Source organism: Thunnus thynnus, chromosome 9, assembly GCF_963924715.1.
Source record: "Thunnus thynnus chromosome 9, fThuThy2.1, whole genome shotgun sequence".
NCBI classification, from domain to species: domain Eukaryota; kingdom Metazoa; phylum Chordata; class Actinopteri; order Scombriformes; family Scombridae; genus Thunnus; species Thunnus thynnus.
In genome coordinates, this window is record NC_089525.1 from 19,555,499 (window position 1) to 19,580,222 (window position 24,724).

General features: G+C 40.6%; 2 protein-coding genes across 9 annotated transcripts in view; one reads left to right on the top strand and one right to left on the bottom strand.

Annotated features, from left to right (window-relative positions):
* Positions 1-24,724, bottom strand: part of macrod1 (mono-ADP ribosylhydrolase 1) — a 127,989-nt gene that overhangs the window by 52,858 nt on the left and 50,407 nt on the right. For 4 of the 6 annotated variants that reach the window (XM_067599492.1, XM_067599488.1, XM_067599487.1 and 1 more), the window contains exon 4: positions 6,585-6,614. The exons of the other annotated variants lie outside the window; for them this stretch is intronic. In XM_067599492.1, the coding sequence (XP_067455593.1) occupies positions 6,585-6,614 (30 nt within the window). The remainder of the gene's footprint in view (positions 1-6,584; positions 6,615-24,724) is intronic. 6 annotated transcript variants of the gene reach the window in all.
* Positions 13,493-24,724, top strand: part of flrt1b (fibronectin leucine rich transmembrane protein 1b) — a 33,741-nt gene continuing 22,509 nt past the window's right edge. For 2 of the 3 annotated variants that reach the window (XM_067599479.1, XM_067599480.1), the window contains exon 1: positions 18,609-19,583. The gene's annotated coding sequence lies outside the window, so the exon portion shown is untranslated. Of the gene's footprint in view, positions 13,605-18,608; positions 19,584-24,724 lie in introns of those variants that run through there. The other variant, XM_067599481.1, reaches the window with a different exon arrangement.

Here is a 24,724-nt window from a genome sequence, read left to right on the forward strand (position 1 = left end):
CACCGACAGCACAGTCTGTATGTGGAAGGTACACTAAGTGCTCTTTGCCTCTCATCTCATCTCCACGCCCCAAAACCAATCTTCTGCTCTCTCCCTTCATTCACAATACATGCTCTCTTGTTCATTTGTTCCGAAAGGCAAGCAGACAAGCCTATCCTCCGCCTGCATTTCTCTCCACATCCAGACAAAAAAGAAAGCAGAGAGGGCTGCAGACAACGAGGGACCCGAGCCGAGAGACTTCCAGCGCTGGGCATCAAACCCCTTCCCCGGTCTAGAGGATTGATTATAGATGTCAGAACACACAAACTCAGACTGGCTTTTTAGCTCTGCAAGAAAACCAGAGAGAGGGAATTTTGTCCTTTTCTTCCCCTCGCCAAATTAAAAAATGTAAGTGGATGAAATTTTAATTGGAATCGTGCTCATCTATTGTGCTGGGTCTGGCTGTCCTGAAACACCTAAACCAATCACAGGCAGGAACTAGTGTCTTCATGGCTGGTTCACATCCTGTGCACTCTGTCCCTACAGACCAAGAGCAGGCTCTCTGATACCAGCTGCCTGAGTGTGTGATGTGTGTCTGTTTGATCAGTAAGTTGTTATTATACAAGTGCAGCACATCATAGTGGAGGGTTTGAATAGCTGATTCCTTTTGCTGCAAGTATGAATTCAGATGTGTTTCTGTGACAGTACTTAAAGGATATGTTCATCTTTTAAATATAATCTATCTTAACAGAATATACTGTACATGGTATATGTATGTGTCAAGAGATATTCATTGCTGTAATCATTGCTCTTGCCGAAGAGAAGATTAAGAGAAAACCAGGCAAAGCGCGTACCTGCCAAGGGCCCCTGAAAGCTCCAGCCTCAGGGCATTTTCAAACCTATAGCTGGTTTGCTCTGGTCTAAATCAGTGGATGAGTTGGTGAACTTTGTGCGTTCTCCCCTCGGTTTGGGCTCTTTTCACAGAGAAAAATCCAAGCAAACTTAAATGCATCCTTAAAAGCCGTGAGAATGTTCTCTTCTCTCATTAGTCAGATGTGTCTGGGACAGGAGCAAGAATAAACACAGGAAGATGGTCCTGAAGAAAGTCCTATCTGCCCAAATATCAAGAATGCAACACACATAAAGTGGGTGGAACAGAGGGTTGATGGGGATAAGAAGTTCATTTATGCCCCAGGGTCTGGCTTTATCCGGCCATACTCCTATCCATACTGGATGTGAGGGAATCCATTTGTTGCGCAACGATACCATATAAGACAAAATCCACACCAGGAAGTATCACTCCATCAAAGCTCAGCATGGAAACACTGTCTGAAGAAAACAGAAAGAGACAATTTTGTACTAAAGAGACTGTAACTTTGGAAGACACTCATTTGATTTGGCTAAACATTAGCAGCACAGAACAAGGACTGTCGATTATGTCTCCCTCATTTATAGTATGGACGTTGTAGGAGGGGATTTCTTCACAGCCAGTATCGATTACAGCAACCAATAACTCTTTCAGTGTACATCAGTGTGCATACAAGCGCGACATGTGAGTATTGGATTAAAACAGAAGATAAGATACAAAGACAAAAATCTCAACCTATCCTTTTATAGGTAGCCTTGACATTAGGGATGTGCATCTCCATCACTGAGGCCAATGCAATATGCATCTCAATGCAATGCAAATGATCCGATTACTTTACAGATACTTATGAAGCAACTACCAATGTGGCACAATATGATTCACCTCTATTGCAATGCAGTGTGATTTGACACAATTTGATTCAACACAATGTGATTTGACACAATGTAAAAAAAAAGATATTATGCAATTCAATATGATACAGAGAGTTTGATTTTATTTATTAAGGATACAGCAAATCATAAATGAACTAAAAAAGTGCCATTTTTACTTTACATATTTGTTTCTCTAGTACTGCAACTCAGTAAGTATCTCATTTATGCTTTTTCTCTCTGACCTCTAAAAAAACAAAAAACACTTGGACTGTTCATAAACAGGCCTTTTCATAAAAGTTCTTTGTAGTACAGTGTTCCCTGTCTCCAGTTTACGTGCATATGCTCTGTGACCCAAACAATTACTGTCAAAATAGTTTAATAACAACAGTTAAGTGTGAAGAGTGTGAATTCCACACGGAACGTTTTGGCAGCGCACCACAGCTGTAGCATGCTTGAGAAACAGTTTAGAGAGGAGGAATCAATCTAAATATCAAATTGTTGGTCACAAATCATTGGTCAAATTTCTAAATAATAAAAGCATGGGGCCTCTACTAATAATTATATGTAAATAAATCAGAATTAACCAATGCAAAGATGTCATAAATGATGCATCGTGAGTTCATCACAAATTGTATCCAGTGCACATTTTTTTAATCAGGGCAATTGCATCATGAACATTTATGCTGGTGCACCGATGCGAATCAGTGAATCTTCCCATCCCTTCATAACATGTTTACATAAGAGGCTAAAATCCATTCAAACGCAAGTACAATAGGTGTGTATGTGTGAGGCAGGCTAGCTCATGTGAATGATTACAGTATGACGTTAAACTGATCTGTTTTTTATAACTCAACTGGACGACAAAGTGGAAAGAATGTCTGTTTACTTAAAACGTACAATGTTCGGCCAGTTTAGTGCAGCGAAAACAAGCAGCAAACACTGACATATTATATTATCACCTTTTAAGTTCATATGGTGCTTAGCACACATGGATTAACATTTTAACATTCATTTGGATTCATGTTTGATGAACCTTAGTCTGATACTCACTCTCTTACTAGCTAATCCTAAGGGAAATGTCTGGTTCTTTAGCTGCTAAACACTAAAGTCACTAGACACTACGTCCACCAACTAGCTATATCTTCATCTGTCTGTTCTTTGTTGCTGGACATGTAGCGTACGGTGAGTTTTTCGAGTTTCTGTGCTAAAACAGCTGCCTGCCGTGGCTGGAAACAACGCTGAGCAGACTATTGTGTTTTAATTCATATCACAGGTGTTTTCAATCTTATAATCACTCATGAAGCCAGTTTAAAGGGAGAAAATGCCACTGTGTGCATCACATTGAACATGGAAAACAGAAGGAAAACTAGAGAGTGGTCTGATGACATTAGAAAAAAGGTAATAGGCCAAGCATGGTCAACCTAAAGGTTACAAGACCATCTCCAAAGAGCTTAATGTTCCTGTGACCACTGCTGCCAATATTATTAAGAAGTTTAAGGAACTGTAGCCAACATCTCTGGACGTGGTCGCAAGAGGAAAATTGGCCCAAGATTGAACAGAAAGATTGCTTGAAGGGTCAAGAAAGAACCAAGGAAAACTTCAATAAAGATCAAAGCTGATCTTCAAGTTCAAGGTTATAAAGTTTCAAGTTGCACCATCCATAGAAGACCCAGGAAGACCCCACTTCTAAGAGGGATACAAAAAAGCCAAACTGGACTTTGCCAAAATGCATGTTGACAAGTCACAGTCCTTCTGGGAGAATGTGCTTTGGAAGATGAAACAAAATTAGAGCTTTTTGGTAAATCACACTAACCCTATATTTACGGAAGAAAAAATGAAGCCTTCAAAGAAAAGAGCACCACACCTACCATGAAACATGGAGGACACTCAGTGATGTTTTACGGCTGTTGTGCTGCCTCTGAATCTGTGCAGAGCTCAATGAAATCAGAGGACTATCAAGGCATTTTGGAGTGAAACATACAGCCCAGTGTTAGAAAGCCGTGTCTAAGTCGCAGGTCATGGGTCTTCCAGCAGGATAATCACCCTAAACATACATCAAAAAGCACCCAAGAGTGGTTCAGAAGAAAACACCATTCTGAAGTGGCCTGCTATGAATCTTGATCTGAATTGAACATCTGTGGAAAGAGCTGAAACTTGCAGTTGGGAGACGGCACCCATCGAAAATGAGAGAACTGGAGCAGTTTGCTCAAGAAGAGTGGGTCAAACTACCAGTGGAGAAGTGTAGAAACCTTATTCAGAGTTACAGAAAGCGCTTGATTGCAGTTATTGCCTCCAAAGACTGTGCAACAAAATATTAAGTTAAAGGTACCAATATTTTTGGCCATGCCATTTTAATTTGTTTTATTGTCTTAAATAATATGAAAAGTTGTAAATCAGAAGCAAAGTTTAAGTTGTATTCAATGTGAAATAAAGAATGATGGATACCATATACTTCTGTCAGTATCGACTTAATACAGAGAAAATTTCGTTTTTTAAAAAAAAGGTGGAAGGATACCAATATTTTCGGCCACGTCTGTATTTACTGTGGTAATGTGGAAATGTGGTATATATGTTCAGCCTCTCATCCCTATAGACTGCTTATGTTTTACTGAGGGTTGATGGCATTTCTGTGCAGACCACAAACCTGTGGAAAAACACTTCAATGCAGCACACTTCCCAAAGGTACATACTGACATATGGTGACCTAGAAGAAGAACCAAATACAAACTTCAAAAGTGTCAGTCCTGTCTCTAGTAATTTTAATGGCATTCATTCAATACAAACACACATAATTTATATATATATATATATATATATGTATACATACATCATGGTAACTCATCATCATCTGGGCTTTCTTTTTCTATTTGGAAAATCAATCAAACCAGTGAAACGTTGAAATAGCAGATAAGCTCTGAAATAAATGAGCAACTGCAGGCAGTGGACATAAAAAAGGTTAATTTCCTGCCCTTGAGTTTGTTGGTGATGCGCTGCCTGAGCTCAGCACTCCTCTAGATTGAAGTGCAAAAACAATGTCGGCAGGTGTGCGTTTGATCTAACTGAATGACATTTACCCAGGTACCCTTGAGACTGAGTAGTAAAGCACTGTAAAGACCTTTTGTTGCCTCACCTCTGATGAAAAAAAGAACAACTCACTAAAGCTGAATGAATGAATGCTTGGTTACTCAGTGCAGACTGTGATCTCAGCGAATGGAGATGTATACCAAATGAGTTTTGTGTTTTTTCCCCCATTCAGCTCTGCTCATGCATCTGTCAATCCCCGGTGACTGCCTCCCAAACACTATTGGACCTTCATTGCTCGTCTTTCTTGTCTTCTCGCTCTAACCATCATCTCCCTCCCATCTCTCTTGTTTGTTCCGTTCTTCCCTCTGTCTCTACGCTTACCTCGCTCTCTAATTAACACCTACTGTAGGCTCTATCTGCCTTAGCAAACCCCCAAGGACAGAGCTGGAAAGAGAGACAGAGAGAGAGAGAAATAAATACAATAAGGAAGGGAAGAGAGAAATCAACTGAGCAAGAGAGAAATTGGCAGTGGGTGACACAGAAGCAGATAAAAAGACAGATGCAGATTGTGGATGATATGTGGTCTCCTCAAGCCAGTCGGGGGAATTTTTTAAAATTAAAACAGATGTTGTGGTTAAATTTAAAACCATTTAAATGTTGAAATACCTAAACCAGAGTGAAAAACATGAACATTCATACACACATACGGACTGATGCATACACACACACACACTCATGGCCCCTCTAGAAACCATCTGTCTCTGTAGAGCCATCAGAGACTTGAGACTTCAGGACAACATCAAACGACGCTGTGGATCTCGAGGTGCTGGGCTGCATGTATGTGCATATGTGTGTGAAGCCACGGGACACAAGAGCGTGCGGTTCATTTTTATGGTTTGAGGCTCAGCTGGTATATATCAGTAAGGGTGGTGTGTTTACGTGTGCGTATATGAGGACTTATGGCTTCAACAGAGCACTTCAGGAGAGCTAATGCACTTTTCGAAGCAGGCAAATGCACTGCTATGATTGGATATGCTGTACAAATGCACTGCTATGAATGGATATGCCGTACAAATGCACATGCACACATACAGTGCATAAGAACATAGGTGTGCCACTAGATATGTCACCATGGAGACTGGAAAGCAAAAAAACACACATACAAATTGGAAGGTTAAAAATGGCAGTGCAACTGAGATGGTCTGAAAGGCTAAAGCTGTTTGCCCAAATGAAGAAAAAGCCACAGGCAAACGCACCAGCGCCCAAATTTGCAAGCATTAACAAACACACACACGCACAGAGTGGAGTGTGTGTACATGTTTTAGTTAATGCGGCAGCCGCATTAGTAGTACAGATTTATTACAAGTATCGATTAACCATGGACGTCCAACATCACGCGCATGCAGCAAAGCACTGAGTCAACAATACGCTGAAAAATGACTGTTTATATCCACAGCACTCCACACCCATAAATTATCAGCTATCGACTTCACACCTGCACGCACACACACAAAAAAACAGACACACGGGCAGACAGACACACACTGCACTGCATGCAAACGCACCTTGAACACCTGCCACAACAAAGCACTACCTGATACCAAATACAAAGAAAAACACAGACAGACGCACCACACACAGGACATAAAACACACACTCCTCAGCTAGTATATTGCACTGCATCATCTGATTAAAAGAAGACCGACATTTTAAATTATTTTGTGTCCAGAGAGCATTATTTGCACCACAAAGCTGTACTATTAATAACAGCCGAGGCCTACAAGTATCTTGGCAGGCAGACGATCACAGACAACCAATGGATCAGACAGGTTGTGACTTACCTCCACCTCCTCCAAGTAAAGAGTTGTTGGCTGAAAGAGAGACAAGAAAGAAGAAAGAACTATGAAAAAACATGCCTGGAAACATCACAACTACAACAGAGCTGAAAACAAAAGTCCATTAATCAAATCAATGGCCACAATTTGAATAATCAGTTAAAGTTTAAAGTTGTTTAATCAAGCAAAAATGGAAAATATTCCCAGGCTCCAGCAACTCAGATGTGAAGATTTGCTTCACAAATCTTCTTCAGTATTGAGAATTTAATATCTTTGGGTTTTGTACTGTTGGTTGACATTTTAAAGGGGTCACATAGTGCACATTTCCAAGTCTATATTTATATTCTGGGGCTCTGCTGGAGTATCTTTGCATGATTTACAGTTCAAAAAAACTCCTTATTAAGCTATTATATACTGGCTCTTTATGCAGCTCCTCAGTTCAGCCTCTGTCTGAAACAGGCCGTTTCAGCTCCTGTCTCTTTGAGGCCCCCCTTCTGATGAGCCCACAGGCTACGTAAACAATCAGTAATAGCAGGATTTAGCTTATTTTTCTCATTCTTTACTTCAAATGGAAACTTCTCAAATACATCTGTACATGTTTGAGCCCAAATCCAATTCAAAATATGTGAGTGGACAACATGAACAACACATGGAACAACCTTAACAACAAAGGCTACGGAACGGATGGCCGTATGCATGAACAATCTGATGTCATAACAAGGAGGAAGCAGAGGTAACATTATTGCAAACGAAGCGTCCAGATTAGACTGAAGCCTGGGCTTTTAACTTGCAGGGAGGATTCTGACATATGTTCACCTCAAGTTTTGGACCTTTGACAATGTTAAACATAGGCATCAGACATCATAACAGTATAGAAATAACAGAAAATCATAAAAACCATGATATGTCCCCTTTAAGATGTCTCTCTACATCATATCTTTGTAGAACCATATATTCCTTTCTTCTGTGGACAGAAATCGGGCTCTGCATGGCCTTAACCTTTCACCACACTGTCAAAAAGAACATTATGATGCCCCAACATTGTACTTACTAACAGCTGAGTTCAGAGCATTTCTTCCTTCTCACTATGTTTGTGTGTGTGTGTGTGTGTGTGTGTGTATGTGTGTGTGTGTGTGTGCTTTGATCTCCTCAGATTTAATGGGGTTTTAAATCTAATGGGTTAAATGTGCTAAAATAACTTTTGGTATTGTTTTGTTTACATTTATTTTCTTGGGTAAAATAAAAGTCTATGCATTTGTCCTTCAGAGCATAATTTGTCATTGGTGCCAGCATTTCTCAACAAGAGTAGCTCTCAGTCCAAGTCCTCAGGGCTCATGATACTGCTGGTTTTGCCAACCAGCGAGTTAATTGCATTCACCTGGCATTGCAGGTGTAACTCAGCCCCTGATTATATGGATAGAATGAGAACCAGCAGGCTCTGTGTCCCGTCAATGAGGGCTGAGAAGCACCGCACAATATGAACAAGTAGTTTCACTGCCTGCAAAGCTAATGAGTAAACTCATGCTGAGGCCGCAGTACAAAGGAAAATAAACAACTCTGTGAGAAGAAATAGGCAAACACTATGCTTCAATTTGTCTTACAGTTATGAAACAAGTCAATCATACTGTGGCTTTTTTACCTGGATAAGCAGGAGGTGATTGTATCTTAAATAAAACAACAATATACCATAATGAGATCTTTTTCCAGCTAGTAGCCTCGCTGGCCAGTGTGTCCCAAATCATTACCTTCACTATTTGAATATGAAGACACTACACATGTTTAAAGAGTGTAAATTGCTGGCAGGGTGATAAGACTGGCTGCATCTGCTTCTGACATAGGCGATAATCCAAGTGTTTTTCTCACCCGCGAATCCATAAACATGTGGAGTCAGCAGTGCTACCCCGGGGACATCTGCAGTGCCTTTAGAAAATTCAAACCTGACCACAAACTCATAAAAATAATGTTCTCCAATTCTTTCTCTGCTCATGGATTACATTTTGGTTGCTGTGACCATGTTGGGAAAATCAGATAAGAACATAATCTCTCTGCGAGGGACAGTTACAAAGTTAAGTCATAACACACAAGGGACGCCCTTCATTTTAGTTACTCTTTGCCAGTGGGCATTGTGCCAATTGGGCACACACTCACACAGTGTATCAGACAAGTTGGTATTAGAGAGGGAAGTAGAGAGACTAAATCCCACTGCTGTCTTTCTCTCTTAAGAAACCTCCTCTATTCATCGTTTTCACCATCCTCCACTGCCTCATTAATTGTAAATCCCACTTAATTTCTGCCTTTAAACACAGTTTACCTCTCAGTATATGTGAACAACTGCCTCACTAACATCTCCCAGAGTGAATGTCCATTCTCACTTGGAAAAAGAGCTCTATACACTACAGCGTGAATTAAAAGAAGGGAAGTTATTTAATGTGACAGTGGTGTGAGACTTTCCTGTGCAAAGGTTGTTTTAGAGCTTGTAGCGCTCATATGATGAGCTGAAATACAGCTCAGTCTAATGTAAAAGCTCATACAAATGAAATGTCTCCATTAAGTCTTCCATTCATCCTCTGCTGATTGGCTGCAGGCTGTACATAAGCGTGGTACCACACATTCTTGTTAATACTCGTCCATGTTGACTAACACGCTCTAGGCCGTATGAGGTACATTTGAACTGCAGAATAGTGAAAGACTTGCTTTTTAAAGTAAAAGACAAATCTGCCCGAAGGAGAGATGATGTGACTCCAGCATGGAGCACTGGACCGAAACCACAGTTATCACAGTGTGGTTGGTTGGTGGAGTGAACTGGTGAGCCCGTCTGAGACACCAGGATTGGGTTGCACCAGCTATTCATAAATCCATCATTAGGTTTGTGTTTGAAGTCCTCCTTCAGTTCAACTCTTATTTTAATATAATACTGACATGTCCATATGTACACTGAAAGAGTTACTGGCCGCTGTAATTGATCCTCCTCTCAATGCTGGCTGTGAAGTGATCCCTTCCTACTGTAGCATGACTCCAATATAAGAAATGGGGAACAAAATCCACGGTTCTCATTTTATGAAAAATGCGTTCCAAAGGTTAGTTAATATCAAGGTTCAGCAGTCTGAGTTGTTCAAATCAAGTGGGTTTCTTCCACAGTTAAGGTCATTTTAGAGTTTTCCTGAACAGAGTTTCCTTCTAGAGCAACGGAGGAGGCACAGTAACAAAATGAGTGAATCTTATGAGTGATATTTACTTAAATTGACTATATACGACTGCTGACGCCTCACAATAACTTTGATTAAACTTTGAGATGCATTTTTGCAGAAAATGGACTGTTGATCTTACACTGGAACAGCATTAGGATGGGATCTCTTTACAGCCACTATGGACAAGAGGAACAGCCAAAAATTGTTTTAATGTACATATGGACATGTGAGTATTGTTTTAAGACAAGCTTGACATGACAACATGTCTAAGAAGCCAAACAATGCTTTAAATGTAACTGCCAGTCCTTTGTAAATATGTTTCAGAGTTAGTAGTATTTCAGATTATACTAACCTAACCAAACTGGTCATGTTATCAGCAAAAACACTGTTAGTCAAAATCTTTCCAGTTTACATCATTGTTAAACAGTATTTTGATCAAGTGTCACGTCAGACATGTTGACCATATTCCATATTACCAATTTTACTTCATTCAATCTAAACGGCTCATTTATTAGCACGCTAACGTTAGTTCTGTCCAGTGGTTGAGTCAGCTAAGCAACACTTACACTTACTGGGTGTAAATATTCAGTAACAACTACTCTCTACATTATAACTGGTGCAACCCATTTGAATCTAGTGACGAGTAAATCCCCACTTATTAAACATTTATAACTAGGCTAGTGCAGCCAGCTCCAGATACATACTGGGAGTAGTCGACATGTAGGGTCACATGGACACCCAAAGTCATCAGAGGGAAAAAAAAGAGTTTTCATTTAACACCTTTAAATTTCACTGCTAACATAGTGTATTTTTTGGTTTCTATAACATAATGGGGGCAGCAGTTGCCTGACGCTCAGAGGGGTGACCGAAAGGTTGTCACAATTTAACCACCTGGACCAGGTGGATATATAGTAATAAAAAAAAAAAAACACCACTAAGGTTTTTCCATCAGTGCACTTTAAATGAAAAATATGCCTCCAGATGCTTTTACTGTTATGTATCAGTTTATGATGTTTAATGCATTTCAGGACTTATCTTGTGATGCAGTATTGAAATTTATTTTGTCACCCGCTTTCCCCACCACCTGCCTTGTCTACATCTATTTCAGTTGATGTCCAACATTTCCCAGAATGTCACTGCAATAAAACCCAGAGAACACACTGACGGTGATAGTGAGATTCCTCCAGTCAAGAAAATAGAAGTGTCTCCTCTTACTCAAAACACAACATGTTTTATGGCTACATTGCCTTCTGAATTACTAATGCTGCCATCAGTGTAGAAATCTGTATCTCTGCGCCCTCCATGATGGAAACTGATGAACGGCTGGTGCGAAATGGTGTGCATGAAGAAGTCCCTCTCTTACCATCTGACACTAAGATCTGGCTGTAAATGAAGTTTTAGTTTGCTGGTTTTGTTTTTCTGCAATCACATTCATTGCTGAAAATGTCTCAGTATAAGGTGACGCTGCCTGCTGCGTGTTTGGACAGCTACCTTCAGAAATAAGAAAAATATACCTCCTAGAGCAGAAGAAAAAAAAAAAGGCCTCGGAATTGCAGGGTATGTTGTTCTTGCAAACTTGCAAGAAATGCCTGAAAACTCTGAACACCTCAACACTTGAGCCCCTTTAACTTTTTAGCAATTTGTTGATTGTTGCACTACTTTCTCGTTTCTTAGGCACTTGTCTACTTCCAGTCGTTTCTTACTTTAATTAAAAAATAAATTAATTAAACCTTCTGTTTGGCACTCTCTCTCATTGCGCTTGTACCTGGTCAGCTACTTGAGAATTCGTACTGCGGCTCTTTTGAGTCACTGTTCTCTGATGCTTTATTGTCTTGCCTCGCTTGTAAGTCACTTTCGATAAAAGCATGTGCTAAATCACAAAATGTAAATGTAAATGTATTTATCCATTGAAATAAATATCAGCATTGATAACAGACAACCCCAGGGAAATGCTCATGGGGGATGCTTCTGTATGCACATAATGCAAACAAAGTGCTTGTTGGGTCCTCTGATGACGTCTGATACCCCAATCCACTATGTTTTACTGATGCTAGGATTAGCAGAGCTGGAGGCGCATCCAAACATCTCTTGATGTGTGGAGATGAGAAACTGAGGCAAGGGTTGAACTTTTGTCTCAAGTTTTCTTTTTTCATTCTTCACACAACTACTTCCATCACTTTGTGTGTGTACAGTTGAGCGCGACACCACGAAACCTTCGAGAAGAGACTGTCTGAAGATGTACACCATTATTTCCATTTGTTTAATTCCTTCACATAGACACAGAAAAGACACAGAGTTCTCGGAGAGATCAGAGAGGCAGTGTTTTACCAGGAGGAGGCTATGATGGCAGACATTTCGCCCGCCTTCAAGTGTGTCCAAGAGAACAGGTGTAAACACTTTTGCCTTTAGACATGTTCATGGTACCTCCTAGGTCGCTTCAGGCATACTCCTCTCTGTTGGTACTTCACTGCACCCTCTAAAAATGTATCAAACCAGTATTACATTATAATTGGCTATAGTAGGTGTTAGGAAGACATTTTTGATTGAGTTCATAATCACTGGCTGCTCAGGCAATTCAAAAGCTATAATCCCACATTTTACTCTCATCCTATTTTGCCTTTCAGAGAAAAGGTATGCCAAGTTCAAATTCAAGCTCAGTTTTTACCTTCCCTGTTACAAGCAGAATACATTTTTATTGTATCTCTCCATTTTAAATTCATCTCACTTGTAATCTTTATTCATGGGATTATATAATTATTTAAATGATATTATATAAAGGTGCAATAGACCTGTGATACATTATCAATGATCCCATGTAATACCGCTGTTCTCTGTGTAGGTGCTTGAGACAAAACTAGCCTGTGAGCCCTGTGGGGAAACAAAGACATCAAAGCAACAAAAACACTCATGTGTATGCACAATCACGCAGTTGAAGAGACATGGACACACACACACACACACACACACAAACACACATACTCACTCACATACATAGAAACATACAAGCACAACATCACAGGAAGGTGCACAAACACACACACAGGGCTGTGAACACTGACATATGTACACACATACACTTGCCAGCAGTTACACGTACACACACATACAAATGCAGACAGTCGTGTTTCAGTGTTTGGGTAACCATGGCGACGACAAAGCCCAAAGGTTTGTTACTGAAACCTAGTTAATTAGAGAAAGAGAGAGAGTAATGTCGATACTCGAGGGAAAGTGTTTCACCATCTGTTAAAACCCACATGTACCCTGGTACCCGGTCGAGTGTAGCACTGCATGTGTGTGTGTGTGCGTGTGTGTGTGTGTGAGTGTTTGAGGCACGAACAGTGGCCACAGTTGTTGCACAGGCAAAAACAAACACACAATTCCCTTCTCCCATGGCACTTAATACATGGAGGCTAACAGTTTCTTTTTCTTATTGGTATTAGATGACTAATTGGAATAGCTAATACTGAGCAGCTAAATAAAGCGTGCTAGCATCTGCTGCCGAGACACACCAATTATCGGAGCGGGGAAGGGATCAGGGTGATAAGTTATACAACTACATACGGAGCGAGGCAAGGGAGGAGGGAGGGTAAGTTGACAGGGAGGGAGTGGAGGAGGAGAGTGTGAGGTGTCGGGGGACGGAGGAAGGGCTCGGGGAGGGGGGGGAGAGAGAGAGAGAGAGAGAGAGAGAGAGGGAGGGAGGGAAGGAGAGAGAGTGAGTGAGGGAGTGAGTGAGAGAGACAGAGACGAAGTGAAAGTGAGTTGAGGGTGGAGAAGGGAGACGCAGGACTAAATTTGCTGGGAACATAAAACAAGATGGAGTGTACTTCTTTCTTGGGAGGTAAGTAATCACGCTGAGGGGGAGAGACAGAGAAATTGAGGAGGGAGAGAGTGGAGGGTGAGAGAGGGGGGATGGAGAGCTAAATAGATTGATGCATCAGTGAAGGACAAGAGCTAAATGCTTAAAACCTGGCCAGAGAGAAGAGGAAGGAAGAGGAGAAAGAAGTTGGCTGTGATGGAAAGACTAAAGAGAGGATGAAAGCACTCATCTGCTGTTTGGCTCTGTTGAAAAATTGGGGTGTAACCACCTGTGTGTGTGTGTGTGTGTGTGTGTGTGTGTGTGTGTGTGTGTGTGTGTGTGTGTGTGTTTGGGGATTATGTTGAAATAATGATAATGATGATGAAAACCGGCTCAAATCTCCTTTATGTGAAGCTTTATTAAACCAGTCTTCTCTCTTTTGCTTGCTGTGGCCCCTCCATCTTATTTTTCGTTCTCTCTGCGCTCTGCACCCTCTCCCCCTTATTCCCCAGGCCCCCGGTGCAACCTGTTTGTGTATTCCTCCCTCTCCCGCTTCTCCTCTCCATCTCTCTCCCTCTTCACTTGTCCTAACCACCTTTATACCTCTCAGTCATTTAATTTCTTGCCATCATTTAGTTGGTCCACTTCAGAATGCCAATCAATTTGCTAGTGTCCTCATGGGGGAAAAAAAAGGACAAAGCAACAGATACTACACAGAATAAATACAGACACCTTTATCTGGGATTAAACGAGATTATAATATGGCTAAACTGATACAGATTCTCACCAGGATGAACTGTATAAGAAGGCTATAAAAATTAAAAAGAAATTTCCAAGAGAAATGCACTTGCTTTTAATAACGAACCATCATATAATAAATTAAGCATATAATGACAAAATCTCCGGATTAACTAATGGCTGCCCCACCCTGTGCAACATAACAAACAGTGCAATGTCGTTTAGGATTGCATAATTAAATGGTGATAACTGCACATATCAGGTCTCTTGATTTTAAAGAGAATTTAATTTTTATTGCTGTTCTTATTTGCGGATGTGTTTACAGGGTTTTATCGGATTTCTTTGGCCTTTCAGCGAATGTAGCTACAGAGTTGTGTTGTGAATGTGTTTTCAAGGTTCCTGCGGTCTCATTCACACCTTGATATAAAAGACCCGTATTTCACCTCAGGGTTGTGACTGACGCACTAAGACCATGTGGTGAACAGAGAGAAACACTGCTTGTGCTTCACAAACCAAACATCATGCTGGATTTGGTGATGATTCTCTTCAAAAAAAAATCAACGAAAACCTCCACAGCAAAGTTTGTATTTTTTTTTAAAGCAATCTGGTTTGAAAGTAAATTTAAAAGTGACATGCTAGAACCTAACATTACTTATTACCTACATGTATATATATATATTTTACCATGCGATACCTGCAGCAACTGTAAGACAAAGCCGCTGGCAGTGACTATTTTCAAGTTAATGTCAAACGAGACACGAGGAGTGACGAAACAACTTGGATACAGGAGAAGGTTGAGCGGAGTTCAACTTTATGCAAATAAGCGGCGATGTGGTGGTGAAATGACTAATTGAAGAGTAGATGTGTTCACTTAATGTTCTTCTGCTCTAAATCCTCTTGTGACTACAGTTACTACACTCAATAGTTGGCTGCATTTATTGTACTTCCTCGACAATTCCACAGTATGAACTGAAACACCCAGAAGTGACAGCAGGAACGCTGGCCACGAGAGAGAGAGAGAGAGACACATGACTTGGCACCACACAAGTCAGTCATTATATGCAGTAAAAAGAACAATTAATTGTAATATTATAAGTAATTTCACAGGGACAGCCTTAGACATTTGACTGACAACAAGCAAAAAAACACAAAAAAACCCAATAAAAGCTGAATTTGTTTTTCAGTTTTTTATAAAAGACTTGAAGGTTAAGCAAAAGCACATTAAAAATGATTTGTGAATTAATTAATTAAGAAAAAAATTGACTGATTCCACTTTTGGTTATTAACTTACTTTGTTTTTTGGCTATTGGTCAGAATAAGCAAGTTATTTGAAGACAGAGTTGAGCTTTGCTTGCTTTATGATTATTTGTCATTATTTTTTTTTACATTTCATAGAGTATCTGGTTAATATATTTGCTTACAAAATGATAATTTAATTGATATAAATAAATAGTATAGTATATAAATAGTTGCTAATAGTCCTTATATTTCTATAGGTTTCTTAGCGCTCTGCTCAAGCTGGATGTAAATGCACAATATTTCCAGTTTGCTGTAGGAAAGTCTCCTGCGTAAATTGTTGTATCTTTGATTTGGTTATCTGTCTGTTGCTTATAAAGATATCATCTCTATTAGCTTGTCTCCCAGTAGGAGCTCTTTTTAAATATTTATATGATGATACTGACCAGTCTTCCTCTAAGCCACAAATGGCTGGGTGAAACACTAGAGTGGTCTGATTCTATTATTTCAGATTCTGTATTGATTTAGTAAATCCTAATATTAAATATACTTTATTCGGATGCTTTTTGCTGGGAAATAAAACAAGTTTTCATTTTCTGGTTTCAATACTTGACAACCACAGTATGTATACTGTGACTACGTCATACATCAGCCTTTACTCACATAGTGAAGCGCTATGGCGGGTCTTATTCACCTCAGTTGTATTTAAAAACTGCTGTGATGTCACAAACTTGCACATTCAGCAGGCCAGACATCACCCAGATGTTCAACAGGTTAGCTCTTTACCCTCTGACAGGCAATATTGGATAAAGGCTTTGTCTGACATGACAAGCTGACATCATCTTCAGCTACGCTCTCAGAAAATTATTGAGCTGGTGGTAGCTTTCATTTGCAAGGACATACCGTACAACCCCTTCAGAATATGATGGCCGACATGCAAATATATCACAGAGGAAGCAGAGCAAAGGTTGAACGGTGATGATGAGGACAGCGAGGAGAAGAAAGCTTTGTATTGCCGTCTGTGGTTTGACTAGTTTAGAGATGAACATGCAGGTGGTGTCTAGTCAGGTGAGAGCACATTTCACCACAGTATTTTACTTGCAAACCTACAACCAGCAGCACAAATGACACCCTGCTTATTATAGAAGAAACAGAGGAAATAAAATACTGTATATTCACTTTTTGTTTGATGAAAGAAGCAACAATCAGATTGTCATTACTCAGAAAATACTTTGAGAAGTGCAACAATTCTTATCAAGTATATAACAGAGTGCAACATGACAACAGAATCATGAGCCATCTCATCAACATTGTATTGATTAGATATTGCAATGCGTTGTGACCCACGACTCTAAATCATATTGTATGAAAAGATTCTCGTCCTACTGCACAACCACCGTTTTTTTTCTCTTTCATCTGTAGCATTTATCTTTGAGTTTGTATGACGTAAGCAATTTCAAGGGATTGTAGCACTAACATGCTTTAACCTACTTTTACTTAAGACAGTTGTCTGCGCAAGGCTATTAAACTGATACCATGAGGTATAACTAGACCATAAATTACAGTAATTTGCCACTGGTGCACTAATAGTTCCTGCAGGAATATGACTGCTATTTGTCATTAAGGAAACTGTAAAACAAAATGGAAAAAAAAAACTTTAACTGATTTTAAATGATCCCCTATTATAACAATAGACAATTAGCAACACTATTTGTTCTTGTATGAGGGCCCAGAATGTCATAATATAATGTAATTCAATACAACAACACCACAATCAATGCACTGAAGAGCATAGCATGCTACCCTAGAGAGGAATGAAGTCTTCTCTTAACAAAAACTGACTTTTCAAATGTGGCATTTATTGCAGGAATACTGCATTGAATTGCATTATATTGTTTAGGTGTTTGTGTTATTTTATTCTCCCTCATTAAACCATTAAAACTAAAAATCAGTGACACACATTCCAGTATACAATTTCTAGTAGAACCCAACTGATAAATCGGCCGATATTATCTCATCAGATATCAGAGTATGTGTATATGTCGGCCAAAGTCGCAAAAAACTGCAAAAATGACAAAGATAGGTTTGAAGAAGCTCAGAAACAGTGATATCGTTTGTTCACGAGAGAGCACTAAATTTATTTCCATACAGTTTCCAGCTCAGTGCATATATATGTCACAAGTCTTAAATAACAAACTCAAGGGATCCTTATCAAAATGTTTATGTTACATTAAATAAATATTGGTTAATATATCATTATCAGATGTTCTAAAATTTCAAATATCAATATTGATATTGGCCTCAAAAATCCAGTATGGTCACCATAATACTGTCTCGTTCTGGTTGTGACTGAGTCTGACTGTGGGAGTCGCTCAAACTGAATCAGACTAAACCCTGGGAAGTTACCTCTGGAGGAGCGCCAGAGGGTGCTGGTGATGCGGCTGCGCCCGGGCCTGGAGCCCCAAGGGGGCCCACACTGGCCCTCTACAGACGCTCAGTGTGCTGATGAGCTGTGCACATGAAAATATGTTTGTCTGTGTTTTGCAGCCGAAGGCACCACAACCGTGTTCTGCCAGTGAAAGCTACATTTAATATTGCTGTGTCTGCAGCACCCAAAGGGCTCAGCTGTGGTAACTGTTAGTGAGGTACAAGACGTAAAACATAAGATGCCTCTTAGGCAGATAAAAATCATTGGTCACAAAGTCTGAATTAACAGACACTAAGTGAACCAGCAATGACTCCCGGCCATTAGCTGAGAGCACACTCAGCCTTTAAAGAGTCTAAGCACTGCATCTGTGACTTGACTCCCCCACCCAGTCCTGTTGACACAATAACATGTCAGCGACAGCATTTGTGTTACTTTAGCCTATATGTTTTAAATTAAACCTCAAGCTGAGTCTGACATGTAGAACCAGCTTCTTTTCTACATCGCTGGCAAGTGTGATAAACCTTTCTGCTTCCTTCCCTCAAGGACTGAAATCCACTCATTTTCCATCTAAAGGGCCCCCAAACCGGCAGCACGTAGGCGGCCCCAGAGCACCCTGTGTGTGTGTGTGTGTGTGTGTGTTTCTGTCTATGTGTGTGTGTGTGTTTCTGTCTGTGTGTGTGTGCGCACCTGTCAGTCTAAAGCTTGGTGAGTTGTCGATAATTGCTGGACCGTGGCGACCTGCTGAACCCCTGAAACGGAGCTCAGAGAGCCGCTGTAAAGGGAACCCCCCCCCCCCCTCCCCAAAACACACACACACGCACACGCACAAAAACAACAGTGCGCGTAGCCTCGGCGCGAGACGAAGAAGAAGAAGAAGGAGGAGGGTTGAACGTGCGCTGGAGGCGACACCTGTCAAGCTGTTACTAAACACAGTTGGTTTATTTAAAAAGACTGAAGCGCCCTGAAGACTGGAGGGAAAAAAAACCGAGGTGGAAATAGAGATTAGTCGCACCTACTGACGCTGTTTTACGCTCGGGGAGAGACACGGAGCCCCTTGAGGAGGAAGAAAAAAAAAGGAAAAAAAAGGAGTGTATCAATAACGTTATGACAAGCTGCTTTGGAGTTGAAGTAACGAAGTTGACGTAGGTTGGATGTCGGCTAACTGACAGCGGGAACCGTTGGCACAAAAAAAACGGCGGAGAGAGAGAGGAGAAAAAAACGGGAGGCAAGACTTTATCCGAGGTTAGTCTCTCCCTCCCTCTCTCTCTCTCTCTCTCTCTCTCTCTCTCTCTTATTCACACACACACACACTCGCTGCAAACACATTAACCTACGGTAGAGTGAAACAACAGGGTGGGAGACAACCAGCGCACATCGCGGAGCCTCCTCCTCGGTTGCGGGCAGACCGAACATCCTCCCTCCCCCCCTCTACCTCCTCCACCTCCTCCTCCTCCGGTACCTCCGCGGCGCGTACAGGGCTGCTTGACCGGGACTTAACGGACCCGTAGAAATACGTATTAACTTGAGAGGATGATTTGACAAGGATGCCTTGAGTTGAGGGACGAGGAAGAGGAGAGAGAAAGAGACTGAGAAAGAGGCAGCAGAAATGGATAACAAAGGTAGGATCTGTTTCTGGTTGATGACTAAACGGTTAATTCAGGTTAAGGAAGCTGGACTGTGAAGCTTTATGTTTCTCATGGTTGGTGTTGATGCTAACAGGCTTGTTGTTGGGAAAAATGTGTGTATTTGTGCAGCTACCTGCTGGACCGGATTTTACACAGTGAAATAATAATAATAAAAAAAAAAAGTAAAAAGAGATTTAAACAGCAGGGCTTCAGAGAGTTACAGGCAGAGGGAGATTAAAGTGAGAGATTATACTTTGTAAAGAGATAGAATTCCCACTTGCATGTTTTCTCTCATCTCTCCCATCCCTCCTCCCTGCATCCCTCATGTGAGCAGTGTGTATGTGTGTGTGTGTGTGTTTCCAATGTGTATAATTGCCTGTGGTGTGTTTGTCAAAGGGTCCACGACTGACTGTCTCCCAATGGACATGCCCTTCTTACATGACAATGTCTGCAACCCCCCCGTCCGCCTCCTCCTCCTCCTCCTCCTCCCTACTTTAACCAACTAGACTAACAACACACAAAAACAAAATGTTGCGTCATCCAACTCATCTCAGCAGAACTGCCTTGCATCTCTCACTGGATGTAAACACAAACATACATCTGCACACACACACACACACACACACACACACACACACACACACTCATATATAGAAGCACAGGATTAGCAGTCATACCAGGCCATATTGAGACAGCAGATTAGAATGAGATTCTCGGGGCCAAAGCGGTACAGAACACGGGATTAAAGAAGAAAGGCAGAGATGGATGGATGGATGGAGTGATGGACAGAGAACAAGGGAAGAGACTGAGAGGCAAAGAGACCAAGTAAAAAAAGAGAGGGAGAGAGAGAGAGGGGGAGAGAGAGAGAGCAGCACAGGACATGAGATTAAAGTGTAATGTCCTAGAGAGGGAGAGAGAAAGAGAGAATCCAGGGCAAGTCATGCAGTTAGGGGGAACTGCACATTGGCAGAATGTGGCGAGAATAAAGAAGAGGAGAAGGCAGCAGACACTCTTTCTCTATCGCCTGCCTTTTGATCTCCTCTTATTCACCCATCCGACAGCAGGAGAGGAACACTGCTTATATAACTCTCCATTTGAAACATAATAAACCAAAAGGGTTTGTGGAGAGACTAAAAAAAAAAAAAACCCCAAAAACCCCCACACACAATAGGCACCTAAGAGATTGTCAAAATTGCCAAACAAAATTAAAAAAAATAAATCCTGGAGACAGAGGTGGGTGTTCTCAGTCAAACAGACGTATCTGTGCCTGAATAGCTGTATTTTTCATTTCCTGAAATCTGTTACAGGCATCATTCATCACCCCTGAGTTGAACTTGACTGTTTAAAATCCTCAACATGTGTGGCTCAGCTGACTGAGCAAGAGTCCTCTGTTTGCTTTTAACAGCATAAGATTATATGATGTTAATGGTGACTTGTGTTGCCGGTTAACGTTTGTGTAGACCAGCATTCGGGGCATGTTCTCCCAAACTGCACACAAATAATTATTTCTGACGGATTAATCTCGTCTTTTAAGCAGCTTTTAGTCTTCTTGTGTTAGTGTTGTTGACTTAGCTGTACAATCAGGTTGCTGATGGGATATGAGGCCAATATCAGGCTAATAAACGGTGTCTCATAGTGAATTACCATAATATTAAAATCTTATCCAAAAGCCTGATTTTCTTCCAATAATTGAGGTATTAGATCTTCCTTAATAGAGGACAACTGTCCAAAGCAACAGTTAAATTGTATGTTATGTTGAAGGATTGGACCAATATCTATGTGGTGAAAAGTGGAATGAGAGAAACAGCCTGAGAGACTCACTGGAAAGAACATAATTTGAGATCATACGATGAAATCCTTGTCTGATGTTGTTTTGACATCCTTTCAATTCTTAAACCTGCATTAAATGATTTGTTGGCCACTTGGGGGCAGTGCAACAAGCTATAAACACAATATTGACATATCATCACTTTATGAAGTTGTTGTGGTGAAAGTGTTAGCAAACAGGTGCCGATTACACACCACGCAGAGACGCAGCAACGTTAGCATTCATTAGAAGTCGTGCTGTTTACACCTGGTAAAGCCAAGTCCAATGTTCATAATACTTTTAGCTCTGTTTTGGTCTCCACCAACTCCTGAGAGAAATATCCGGCTCTTTAGCTGTTAGATGCTACACTATGTTAATCAGCGAGTCATTATCTTTGTCTGTCTGCTATTGGCTGCTGGGCAGGTAGCGTATGGTGGGTTTTTAGAGCTTTTTTGCTGCAAACAGCTGCCTGCTGCAGCTGGATATGTGTTGATGAGAGCGGTGAGAGTGAACAGTGATGTTGTGGGTTGGAATACCAAAACAATGAGCTGAGAGATGCTAAAACACTGTGTAGAGAAACTGCAGCGTCAGGTGATAACCCACAGAGCTGCAACGATTAGTCGATTATTTGATAAGTTGCAAACTATTAAATTTATCGCCAACTGTTTTTTGTTCATTGATTAGGCCTAATTGTTTTGAGTCAGTTTTAAAGAAAAAAAGTCCAAATTTTCTGATTCCAGCCTCTCAAATTTGAATATTTTCTGGTTTCTTTAGTCTTCTATGACAGTAAACTGAATATTTAAATACAATGTTATATAATATTAATATATTATATATTTGGACTGACAAAACAAGACATTTGAGGACGTCATCTCGGGCTTTGGGAAACACTGATCGACATTTTTCACCATTTTCAGACATTTTATGGTCCAAACACCTAATCGAGGAAATAATCGACAGAATAAATTGATAAATAATCGTTAGTTGTAGCCCTAGTTTGCCACTACAAGCAACTCATTTTGCATGTGGTCATTTTTTCCATTGTTGACATGAAAACATTGATTAGTGCAGCTAATAAATCTCTAGAACTTGATAAATGACTGAAAACTGAACTGTTCCTATTAGTCAATTCACTCCATGCTGTCAAATGTAAAACCCTGCAAGTATGACCCCAGGAGTCAAAACTAAGCCCCGTTTTCTTTAGAGGTGAGGGCATTTTTCCCTGGTGGCTGTTTGTTCAGTTTACCAGTGAGTGATGTCATGTAGTGGTGAGCAGTGTTTGAGGCACCGGGTCAGTGGCCTGTGGCAGATCAGCAGGTGTCAAGAGGGAGAGATGACTATGTGCTTCATGCACTTATGGAGCAGTATGTCTGCTGTTCAGAGGCTATCTGACCTTCTTATCTAACATAGTCTAGTATGTGGCTGGACCGTGTATGAAACACTAGAGAGTACAAATTAAAATTTGTGTGTTGCCTGGTTACCATTAGACATGGACATCGAAGCATTTGTAAGATGTTTGTTTTTATGTAAGTTTAAGTTTATTTATTTGTGTAGCACTTTTCATACAGTAGTTGTAACTCAAGGTGCTGTACACATAAGAAACACATTAAAAATACTTCAAATACATTGCACCAGATTTTGGGTGTAGACTGTATGGTGCTGTAGAAGGGTTGAGTTAAGTTTCAATGATGCCAATACAGTGCTTCATGTTGTTACATGACTTTTGTTTCATTAACTATGAACACGTAAGTGCTGTATTTTTAAAAGACACTAGAAACATGTAACATGGGGAAATTGACAGTAAGATCCTCTTCTCATGTAGATGTTATGACACAAATAGGGGTTATTTGGATAAAGTGACCACATATTGGGAATCTAAATTGGTGCTTTCTTGCCTGAAAAAAATATTCAAACTTAATAAAGTGACATATTAACAGTCCTACAGCATCCTGTTTATTAGTGTACTCATTTGCTAGAACCACAGGTTGGTGCTCTCAGTGTCAACACTTTAGTTGGTAAATGTGTGTAATTAAAACTTATTTCGGGGCTGCGTTCACTCTCAGTCTCACAGCGGTTGAGCTGCGCTCGGGGCTGCACTTCAGTCCCGCTGAGAGGCTGAGTGCATGTGGACATGACTGTGGAGGCGCTGTTAACGCCCCCTGATGACGTAATAGAAACTTTGCGCCACTTCATCTTGAAAGAGCAACGGCCAATGGGGAAACTCCAACACTGAGCCGGCTGCACCAATGGTGTAACTTCATAACTCAGTCAGTCAGTGACGGACAGATATTCGGGGTTACAGGGCTGGTCCGTGGCTGGTCCAGCCAAAAACCACACGTCAAAATTCTTCTTTAATTCACACTGTAGCTTACACCAATTAGCTTTCTACAGATTGATTTCCATCTTTTTCAAACACTGTCCTCAGCTTTGTTTTCATGCCTAAAGCCATGACATTCAGCATTAATGTTTCAGTGCAAAATGTAAATAATTGAGCAGTATGAAACCAGGACTGGGCTGTTACTTAGCATATCAATGCTGGTCGACTTTGGCATGCTGTTAACATTTCCTTTTATTAATGATTCAATATTTGAATCAGTACCCATCCAAATCAATACTCAGTTATTAAAAAAAGAGTGATGCTTAGGCTGACCTGACTGAATCGTCGCCTTTCATAGCTGCTTTAGTAAATAAATAAGTAGGTACTTTCACAGGAAGGCAAATGGTTAATTCCACTGAACAGTCAGATGAATTGAACTGGATCAAATTGTTCTTTATTGATCAGCAAGAGAGGAAATTGTCTCGTCATCTTCATGGTCATAGCGTACATCAGGAAATAAATGGAAAAGACATAGTACACAGAGCTCAGTAATTAACCAAAATATAAGAACAAGTGTACGTGATGGTAGTCTGTGACTCACTGGCACAAAAAAGTGTGTAGTCCCTTCTCCTAAAAGCAGAACAATCCGAGAGAACAGGAGTAGGAGGGAACAGCCTGCTATATATATATATATATGAGTCTCCAAATATACCTGGGCATTAATGTTTCCAGGCACCCCGCCCTATTAGAGCCTGTGTGTGGGAAACACTGCACTTTTAGCCAGATTTAGAGTCTAACCCGCCCCCGAAACAATGATTTCATAACCATGTCCTGAACAGCTTTACAGCGACTCAGACTGAGACAGCACCCAGGACGATTTACTGAGGATTACAGCACATTTTTCTCACCCATAACAAATTCTAGTAGAACACAAAACTCATTTAGACATTAACACTCAAACTGACAAAGAACAAATCTATAGTCATTATCAGTGGAGCAGCTCTAGTTTGA